This window comes from Oncorhynchus clarkii, chromosome 12, assembly GCF_045791955.1.
Source record: "Oncorhynchus clarkii lewisi isolate Uvic-CL-2024 chromosome 12, UVic_Ocla_1.0, whole genome shotgun sequence".
Classification (NCBI taxonomy): Eukaryota; Metazoa; Chordata; class Actinopteri; order Salmoniformes; family Salmonidae; genus Oncorhynchus; species Oncorhynchus clarkii.
In genome coordinates this window covers 86402580-86413792 of record NC_092158.1, presented here as the reverse complement: position 1 = coordinate 86413792, position 11213 = coordinate 86402580, and the positions used below count along the sequence as shown (strand labels likewise).

The following is an 11213-nucleotide window of genomic DNA, read 5'->3' as shown; positions in this document are numbered from 1 at the left end:
GAGGTGGAGATTCTGTGTTGGTGCCCTTGGGGCCAGCTGGCAAGATGAGGACGAGTGAGGGAGTGTGAGTTTCGTTCCATAGCATTTGCTCCCCCAGGACATGTCTGTCACTTCACAAACTGTCACTTCTGGTAGGGATTAGACACATAGGCTTAGCTGGCTTTCACTATCTGTAAACTGTCTGTGACCCAGACAGCCCTTTGAAATTCTGTCCCTGCCAGTCACCAAACGTCAATGGTATAAGATGCAGTGTCAAATAAATGGCAAAGACAATGGCAGAGCGGCAGGAGCAACAGTCTGAATAGAACATCATGACATTTTCCATTAATCGTCTGATCGAGGCATAGTGTTATGACATAAGAACTCTCTGGACGTACAAGTCATATCAGGAATATTTCAGGGGTAACAATGTATTGTAAATTAATGTGATTTCATTTGAAAGTCTCTCACAGTATGTGTCATTAGACTAAATGTGATACAGAAAAAGAACAGCAAAACATTAAATCCAAAACCAAATTCCACTCCTGTCTGTTGCGTAAAGGTATATCACTTCCCTCTCCTCCCTATCTCCATCAATTCCCCCTCCCTCCATCAATCCCCCCTCCCTCCATCAATCCCTCCTCCCTCCATCAATCCCCCCTCCATCAATCCCCCCTCCCTCCATCAATCCTCCCTCCATCAATCCCCCCTCCCGCCATCAATCCCCCCTCCCTCCATCAATCCCCCCTCCCTCCATCAATCCCCCCTCCCTCCATCAATCCTCTCCTCCCTCCATCAATCCCCCTCCCTCCATCAATCCCCCCTCCCTCCATCAATCCCGCCTCCCTCCATCAATCCCCCCTCCCTCCATCAATCCCCATCCCTGTCCACAAACAATAAAACATCCCCACATCACCCTCCGTCTCCACTGACAACAACACAACAGAATGCTTTTCTTAGCTGCTACCATCATCAGCTCAATTTCCTGTGCCTGGTCATAGATCAAACCCAACTATCATTAAACGTTTAACTGTGACAGTGGTGCCTATCAGAGGAACAAAGCTAATAAAACTGACTCTAATGAATAGCTAGCAACAAAGCTAACTCTAATGCATAGCTAACAACAAAGCTGACAGTAATGAATGGCTAGCTGGACATGATTCATGAGGTCGTGGAAGCTGGAGATAAGAGCATCAGCCAGAGCCGGGAAGGGAGGGGAACTGCAGCGGCCAAAACCAAAATGTGCTAGCTAACTGGCGCCGTGAAAATGTCAGAGGCTACATGGTCCGACCTCCAGGTGGACTGTTTGCTCAGATGCTCCACAATTATCTGTGATAAATGTTTTTTTTCTTCAATATCCCACTGTTGATACAGTCCCAAAATGTTCTGCATGTCAGCAGTCAAGTGTTCAAGGTATTGGACTTTCAAGAAGCAACGTGTCACTGGCCACATCATCATGATGACGCAAAACTTGACTGCTGACATACACATTTATTTTGACTGTATCAACAGAAGAAAAATACAACAACAAACGTTTTTGAGTGAATTTTCACTTTAAAGTATTGCCTCCCTAATAGTGTCCATGTCTGAGTAGAATACAGCACAGTCATGTATAAACCACTCTATGCTCCCACTGGCACAACACGTTATACCGTTATCCAGAGTGACTTACAGGAGAAATTAGACTGAAGTCCTGTGAGATGCCTAAGACAGCACTACAGGGAGACAGGACAGACAGCTGATCGTCCTCGCAGTGGCAGACTACATGTAACAACACCTGCACAGGATCGGTACATCCAAACATCACACCTGCGGGACAGGTACAGGATGGCAACAACAACTGCCAGAGTTACACCAGGAATGCACAATCCCTCCATCAGTGCTCAGACTGTCCGCAATAGGCTGAGAGAGGCTGGACTGTGTGCTTGTAGGCCTGTTGTAAGGCAGGTCCTCACCAGACATCAATGGCAACAACGTCGCCTATAGGTACAAACCCACCGTTGCTGAACCAGACAGGACTGGCAAAAGTGCTCTTCACTGACGATTCACAGTTTTGTCTCCACAGGGGTGATGGTTGGATTGCGTGTAATGTTGAAGGAATGAGCGTTACACTGAGGCCTGTACTCTGGAGGTGGTGTGTCACAGCAGCATCGGACTGAGTTTGTTGTCATTGCAGGCAATCTCAACGCTGTGCGTTACAGGGAAGACATCTTCCTCTCTCATGTGGTACCCTTCCTGCAGGCTCATCCTGACATGACCCTCCAGCATGACAGTGCCACCAGCCATACTGCTCGTTCTGTGTGTGATATCCTGCAAGACAGGAATGTCAGTGTTCTGCCATGGCCATTGAAGAGCCCGGATCTCAATCCCATTGTGCACGTCTGGGACCTGTTGGATCGGAGGGTGAGGGCTAGGGCCATTCCCCCCAGAAATGTCCGGGAACTTACAGGTGCCTTGTGTCTGTGTGTGTGTGTGTGTGTGTGTGTGTGTGTGTGTGTGTGTCTCTGTGTGTGTGTGTGTGTGTGTGTGTGTGTGTGTGTGTGTGTGTGTGTGTGTGTGTGTGTGTGTGTGTGTGTGTGTGTGTGTGTGTGTGTGTGTGTGTGTGTGTGTGTGTGTGTGTGTGTGTCCGTGTCCGTGTCCGTGTCCGTGTCCCTAACTGTATGTTTACATGAGTCATTAAGTATACAATAAGCTCTTGACTGACCCACATACTCTCACTGGATGGCAGATCAATAAATCCCGATAAGGGGACAGGAAGTTAAAAAAAAGCATCAACTATGAATTAAATCCCTCCACGGCCCTGCTGGTGCATAGAGGAGTATGCAGTGTTCCAAAGGCTAATCTGTATGCAAGATCAGTGTCGTCCAGAGCCCCATTTTCACATTGACCTAACATATGGTTTTCGTGATCTGATCTAAGACTACGAGTGTTGGTGGAATTTACACAAGTTTTTGTTACTCATTGTGTATGTATTATTACTTGTGTTATTATGTGTTACTTTTCCATTATTTGACTTGTTTCTTTCTGTCTGCATTGTTGGGAAGGGCCCGTAAACAGTGGTGTGTGTTTATGGATGCCAGGGGGAGCCAGGCTTGTCCCCAATAAAATGGACCTTAATAATTTATCTTTTGTCTCTTTGTATTTCATAAAAATCCTTCAATTTGCAAGAGCCTGAAAGTGTTTCACCGGAAAAAGCATCCAAGTGAACGAAACAGTGCCCCTCCATCGCAGTATTTGTAGCGTATCTATCTGATGCTGTCTGGTCAGAAAGAGTATTATATTGTTGCCGCCCATAGCATTGAATGCAAGGGAAGCCAGAGAGCATTTGGCCTCGTGCCGCAATTTAAAAAAATATAATAGCCAATCAGCGTTGAGCTAAACTGAGCAAGCTTAGCTGTGAATGGTCCTGGAACACCAAAATAAAGTGTCAAGGGAAGCCAGTTTGGATTTGGCTTTAGACCAATCACATCACAAGCCGAATCTGAATCTCGTTGTGTTGATGTCCTCCGGTGGCTAGGTAGCTAGCTAAAATCATCCCTTTCCTAAATTTGCCATGGATGGAGATTTGGACTTGTGGTTTTACTTAATTCTCTGTACTGGCCAATGATTATTACGGCAAGTCTGATCCAACCATAAGTTCATATATTATGCCTCTGGCCTAAGAGGATGGAAGTTCAACATGTAACTAGATGTAGTGGGCTAATGTTAACTAGCTTGGCTGGTGTATCATTGCCCATGAAAAGAAGTTAGGCTAGCAAGCCAGTATTTTAGCCAGGTAGCCTAGGACAACAAAAAATAAAAGTGTGTACTGTATGACAGAGTTATAGACCGTTTAGGCAACATGAAAGAGAGGAGGGTGGCATTGGCGTTTCTCTACAAGTAGGGTGAGTCAACATGTTTTTTTGACTTGCACGCACACACACACACACACACACACACACACACAGAAATCAGTACCATGGACAGCCACATCATATTAAGCTCATGTAGATTGGACTAAGTCGTTTTTGGTTTCTTTTAGTTCTCATTGTATTAGACTAAGCAGAGTTGATTAGATGATGTTGAAATGTTGAAGTGTAAATGGTGCTGGAATAATGGCGACAGCTCCTGTATTCTTTGAGACGGGCGGTAAGTTTCTGTGGAGTGTGTCGGAAACATTAACTACCTTGACCATGCTGTAGGTTATGTAACTGTTTGTTACATGCAATATGTTTTGTGGAATTCACCAGACAGAGGTTGCTCTCTGATTTTGTGGTAAAACAGAAGTGTGGTTGAATGTACTTTCTGCCACTGTGTGTTCTTATTGTCTCAGCCTTAGGACTATATATCACAGTGGCAAGGCATACGAACTAACAGGTTACAGAGAAAACAACACAATTACCACAACACATACTGTACTGTAGCTTGTAATATGGCTTTCGCTCTTGATTGGCTTCCCCTCTGGATTGGCTTCCCCCTTACTGCCAGTTGTTTACGAAGCATGGGACAAATACAAATTTGATTTGACATGGTATTCAAATTAGGGCCAGGACGATACCAGTATCATGATACTCGTTAGTATCATGGCAAGGAAACAAAACACAAAGCGGATTTGACCTCTTTAGGAGAACAGCCCTAATGTTGGAAACAAACATCATTATGTTGTCATCCAGAGTCACATGTATTTATATTCCTATAGCGCACACTATTCTACATACGTTGGGTTTATAAAGGACCAAAGAGTGTGGACTGTTTCCTGTTTGAATTTCTGGCATTGAAGAAATATTACCATAGTGTTATTGTCACAGCCCTAATTAAAATATGTATCTTTATCAGTCCACTGTGTCCAGTATTGTTACCAGATTTCCTAGTCCCTCCCTGTACGCACATTATTTGACAGATATTATTTCAAAATAATATGTATTTATGTATTTGTAGATAATTATTGATGCCATAAGTCAATGGTGCCATCTGTCAATGATTTTACAGGGCAGTATAATGATGATTTCAATTATTTGACCATCCAGATCAGTTTAACCTTGTAATATACAGTATACAGATACAATGCATGCCTGACTACCACTGGAGGTGGTCAGGAGAATCTGATCACAATCAGATCACAATGCGTCTATAAATCATCTACACCAATTTAAAATGTGGGCACAATCTGAATGTGAACAAGATTAGGACAAAGGACGCATGTTAGCACCAGGTATAAACGGTACTAAAATGCTAAACCAAAGGCGAACTAGTTCATCATGCTATGTGGCTGTAGATTCACACCTCAGCCATGCTATTCTCTGCATTCCAACATGTTCCACATAGACAAACAACTGTTCCACTGTGAGCCCACACCTCAGATGGCTATGTAAATACCCATTATGTGAATTGCAGGGAGATCATTGTGTGGGAACTTTGGGTGAAAATATAATTACTTTGTATTTTCCTCAAAGATGAAATGTGTTTTATGTGAATGATGGCAAATGCACACCGATGAACACTGTTATGGAGGACTACTTACTGGCATAGAAAGGACACAACTGTTGACAGCCTCCATTGACATCTCTACAGGTTGTCATGGCTCTTGGACACAGCGGGGAAGATGGTAAGAAATAAGTGAGTGTTTCGAAGCTCTGTCTCTGACTGGTCTTGACGTCCCTGAAAAAGACTGAGTGAGAGAGAGAGACTGGCTTGCGCTCATGAATAAAACAGGATGCTGCTAGATAGGAGAGGAGCGAGCTGATTTTGATACGAGGTTGATCACATCCAAAATCCATTTCAGGAGGAAACTAGAGGCCCACAAGTAGAGTGACCTTGGATGGAGAGAGTACATAAGAAGAAGAGTAAACAAGGAGAGCCAGGAGAGCCAGGAGAGCCAGGAGAGCCAGGAGAGCCAGGAGAGCCAGGAGAGCCAGGAGAGCCAGGAGCAGGAGCGAAAACAAAACTAAGAACAAGAAGAAAATGTTGGAGTAACTGTCAAGGTCAAGAGACAGACCAGCAGACAAAAGTGGCACCATTTTCTGCACGTTTCTCCTTTTGAGAAGACATCATGTAACCAGTTTCCAACTGGTCAGACGAAGTGAAGACATTTTCCATGACAAGATCAAGACGTCATGGGAAAGATGTGAGATGTTGGATGTTATCAATTATATAACCAGATAAATATGTATTTTTCTGGTTGCTGAAACTGTTCATTTGAAACTGATACAACCAGTATCCCCAAAAACTGAAACAAAAGCATTTAATCTCCTTGTGTGACCTTGTTGCAGACCATTGTAACACAGGGGATGGATACTATTTGTCAGTGGACACTAATTGGCATTACAGGAACCTGACACATTTTCAAAATCTGTGGCTGGCGAACCAGCCCAATACGCTTAGAATGTGGAGACGTAATAGAATGTCAAAAAGTACAAATAACTATAGACATCTTTCTGTTTTGGAGAGAGCGTTGGGATTGCTAGCAAATGCATTTGCAGTGGCTAATTAATGGTAAAAAGTTAATGGTTTTGCCCCACAGTTAGCCCACAGTTAGCCAAGATGATTAAGCTTGCCAGCTAAAATTGTTTGCAGTTAGTTAACAATCGTGTCTACACTACTTTCGGTGCCATTGGATTAATCTGTGTAAGTAACCATCATTCACAACAGAGTGTACAGTATTTAGTTAAACTATCGAGCAGAGGGATTCACACAACACCGTCTATTTCATTCCAGAGGGATACACACAGCACTGTCTAGTTCATTCCAGAGGGATTCACACAACACCGTCTAGTTCATTCCAGAGGGATTCACACAACACCGTCTAGTTCATTCCAGAGGGATTCACACAACACTGTCTATTTCATTCCAGAGGGATTCACACAACACCGTCTATTTCATTCCAGAGGGATTCACACAACACCGTCTAGTTCATTCCAGAGGGATTCACACAACACTGTCTATTTCATTCCAGAGGGATTCACACAACACCGTCTATTTCATTCCAGAGGGATTCACACAACACTGTCTATTTCATTCCAGAGGGATTCACACAACACCGTCTATTTCATTCCAGAGGGATTCACACAACACCGTCTATTTCATTCCAGAGGGATTCACACAACACCGTCTAGTTCATTCCAGAGGGATTCACACAACATTGTCTATTTCATTCCAGAGGGATTCACACAACACCGTCTATTTCATTCCAGAGGGATTCACACAACACTGTCTATTTCATTCCAGAGGGATTCACACAACACCGTCTATTTCATTCCAGAGGGATTCACACAACACAGTCTATTTCATTCCAGGGGGATTCACACAACACCGTCTATTTCATTCCAGAGGGATTCACACAACACCGTCTATTTCATTCCAGAGGGATTCACACAACACTGTCTAGTTCATTCCAGAGGGATTCACACAACACCGTCTATTTCATTCCAGAGGGATTCACACAACACCGTCTATTTCATTCCAGAGGGATTCACACAACACCGTCTATTTAATTCCAGAGGGATTCACACAACACTGTCTATTTCATTCCAGAGGGATTCGGACTGGAGGATTTTCTGCCTCCAGTCTGACATTTATTTTCTGTCTGTCCTCAGAGGGGATGGCTAGGGTTCAGAGAGTGCACCGTACAGACTTCTCAGGTCATTTTTTCCATATCTTTCGCCAGCCTTACAGGTAATCCAGACCACATGCACACGGGGAGTGTAGTGTAGGGAACAAAGACAGGCACTACCACGGATGTGGCATCCATTTTAGGACATCCTCAGCCTCTTGATCAGATAGCGGTGAGGTTGTGAGCCACAGAGGGGATTGTATAATATTTACACTAGCTCTGACCATGATCCACAGAGAGGATGGTAGTATATTTACACTAGCTCTGACCATGATCCACAGAGAGGATGGTAGTATATTTACACTAGCTCTGACCATGATCCACAGAGGGGATTGTATAATATTTACACTAGCTCTGACCATGATCCACAGAGAGGATGGTAGTATATTTACACTAGCTCTGACCATGATCCACAGAGAGGATGGTAGTATATTTACACTAGCTCTGACCATGATCCACAGAGAGGATGATAGTATATTTACACTAGTTCTGAATGTGCTCTCCTTCCACTTCCGCAATATCTAGTGTCGTTTCTTGCATCATTAAAAGTAAAGACTGTTATTTTTTAAAATCAATTCTCTGAAATTAGTATTACGTGATTAAACTAATCATGTAAATGTAATTAACTAGGAAGTCAGGGCACCAAGGAAAATCTTCAGATTACAAAGTTATAATTTTCCTAATATAACTTTCAGATATTTTAATATCTGATCAATTGGTCTTCTATTTAAGCAATTATTCTTTACCTCACGTTAGACTCATTCCAAAACTCCATGTTCCATAGCCTCCCTTTGCTCCATTTAAAGGGATATCAACCAGATTCCTTTTCCCATCGCTTCCTCGAAGTGTCAACAGTCTTCAGACATAGTTTCAGGCTTTTATTTTGAAAAATGAGCCAGAACGATAACATCGTGTCAAGTGGTCACATGAGTTTTGCTCGCACAACAGATTTTGGATAGGTATTGCTTTTCCCTCTCCTACTGTGAAAGACATTTGCGGGTTGATATATTATCGATTATATATTTTAAAAACAACCTGAGGGTTGATTATAAAAAACGTTTGACATGTTTCTGTGGACATTATGGAAATGGATATTGTTCAGTTCTCAAGTTCTGTGAGGTAGAAGAAGTTCCTTTGTTCTCTCTGTGTCTCTTTCTGCTTGGCCATGAGGGAGAGAGTCTCCTCCAGGAATTTATGACCTGAGATAACAGAACCTGGGTGTAAGAGGGAGAGAGGGGGAAGCACTTGCTATACCCAAAGAGGGCCACGTCATGACACCAGTGATTTGTTACGGATCTTCTCTTCCTGGTGTCCAGCAAAATGAATGCAGTTTATACAATTTTAAAACATTACAATACATTCACAGATTTCACAACACACTGTGTGCCCTCAGGCTCCTACTCCACCACTACCACATATCTGCAGTACGAAATCCATGTGTATTTATAGTGTGTGTGTGTGTGTGTTAGTGTGCATATGTCTGTGCCAATGTTTGTGGTGCTTCACAGTCCCCGCTGTTCCATAAGGTGTTTTTTATGTTTTTAAATCTAATTTTACTGCTTGCGTCAGTTACTTGATGTGAACTAGAGTTCCATGCAGTCATGGCTCTATGTAGTACTGTGTGCCTCCCATAGTCTGTTCTGGACTTGGGGACTGGGAATGGACCTCTTGTGGGGTATGCATGGGTCTCTGAGCTGTGTGTCAGTAGTTTAGACAGACAGCTCGGTGCATTCAACCTCTCTTAAATAAAAGTAGTGATGAAGTCAATCTCTCCTCCACTTTCAGCCAGGAGAGATTGACATTAAGTCATTATTTTGCCGCTATGGCCTATTTATTGTTTTACCTCCCTTATCTTACCTAATTTGCACACACTGTACATATACTTTTTCTATTGTGTTATTGACTGTTATGTTTGTTTATTCCATGTGTAACTCTGTGTTGTTGTTTGTGTTGCACTGCTTTGCTTTATCTTGGCCAGGTCGCAGATGTAAATGAGAACTTGTTCTCAACTGTCCTACCTGGTTAAATAAAGGTGGAATAAAAAAAACATTTAAAACATGCATATTATTAATATTAGCTCTCTGTGTACATCCAAGGACCAGCCGCGCTGCCCTGTTCTGAGCCAATTTTCCTAAGTCCTTTTTTGTGGCACCTGACCACAGGACTGAACAGTAGTCAAGGTGTGACAACTAGGGCCTGTAGGACCTACCTTGTTGATAGTGCTGTTAAGTGAGAAGTGAGAAGTTCACAGCAGAAGAAGGCAACAGATGGTCGTGAAACACACACTCCATGCTAACCCCTGTGGCTACTATGCACATTCATGCTCCTCACCAGGTTTCAGACTGCAGTGTGCGGCATCACTGGGTTGTTCATCTGTTAAGATGGTGACAGAATCTACTCCTACACTTCCACATTGACAAGAATGGAATAATCATGACCACACGTCTGCTTGTTTCCAGCAGAACGCCTCTGCCCTGCATTTGGATCGTTATGATACAGATGTAGGATCTTAATTTGACCCTGCAGCTACTGAGAAATGCAAATTATTGTGTGGATTATAATGAATGTACCTTTTTGTAGTGGTTATTAGAAGTCTAGTCTTTTGTAGTGGTGATACAAGACATTTTAAAGTGGCAATTAAAACTTTAGAAACCTTTTTAAACCTGGAATACACTATAAGATAGCAGACCTGTAGATAGTAACTGACCAGCGGTCAGAAAATCACCACAGACATGTATTCCAATGGAGGCTGGTGGGAGGAGCTATAGGAGGATGGGCTTATGGTAATGGTTGGAATGGAATCGTGGAATGGTATGAAACACATCAAACATATGGAAACCACATGTTTTACTCTGTTTCATTTAGCTCCACCCACCAGCCTCCATTAGAATACATGTCTGTGGGGATTGTCTGACCACTGGTCAGTTACTCTGCACCAGGTTCTGCACAACCTCCATTGGACGCCTGTATCACATATGTATCACGTTCACAGCTCTATAACACTACAGAATGTATCTCCATCAGAACCAATGGAGGAGAAGACCAGGCAGATAGCACAATAACAGTCTGGTTAGGGATCTATTGTTTAGATCAATCTGTCTCACACTGCACCTCTCAAGGAAATGACTGATGCTCGGGCCCAAACCTGCTTTTTCCGGGGCAACAGTGCTTTGTTAATTTTACGTGTGACCGTGTGCTCCTTATCTATCCCAAAACATATCCCAGGAAGTGTTACCAGATTGCCGGACATTTGCTCTGTAACAGTGGAGAGCACCACTTTGTATTCCTCTGTCCTCAAACTTCCCTTGTGTTAAAATGGAGAGTGGTGTGACGCAAAATGCTACAGGCCCTCCGTAGAAAACCCTTACAGTTGTCCATGAATACTACTCAGAACCCTCACTCAAACCCTCTCTCTGGCCCTGGGGCGTGACGGGGGGGAAGGCAGGTGTGCGTAATGATGGTGGCAGGTGTGCGTAATGATGGGGAGCCTGGCGCCCTCGAGCTGCAGGGGGGGAAGAGCGGGAGCAGGCGTGACACTATCACTAGTTTGCTCCCCTATTCCAGTTTGCGTGTGTGCCTGTTTGGTGTGGGGAAATAAAATGGGGACTGTATCCCTGTCTCCTTCTGGTCATTATTAGCCCTGTTA

General features: G+C 43.4%; 1 protein-coding gene across 1 annotated transcript in view; it reads right to left on the bottom strand.

Annotated features, from left to right (window-relative positions):
- Window positions 1-10963: 10963 nt before the first annotated feature.
- Window positions 10964-11213, bottom strand: part of LOC139422580 (sterile alpha motif domain-containing protein 9-like) — a 4786-nt gene continuing 4536 nt past the window's right edge. The window contains exon 2 of the mRNA XM_071173723.1: window positions 10964-11069. Within this exon, the coding sequence (XP_071029824.1) occupies window positions 10964-11069 (106 nt within the window). The remainder of the gene's footprint in view (window positions 11070-11213) is intronic.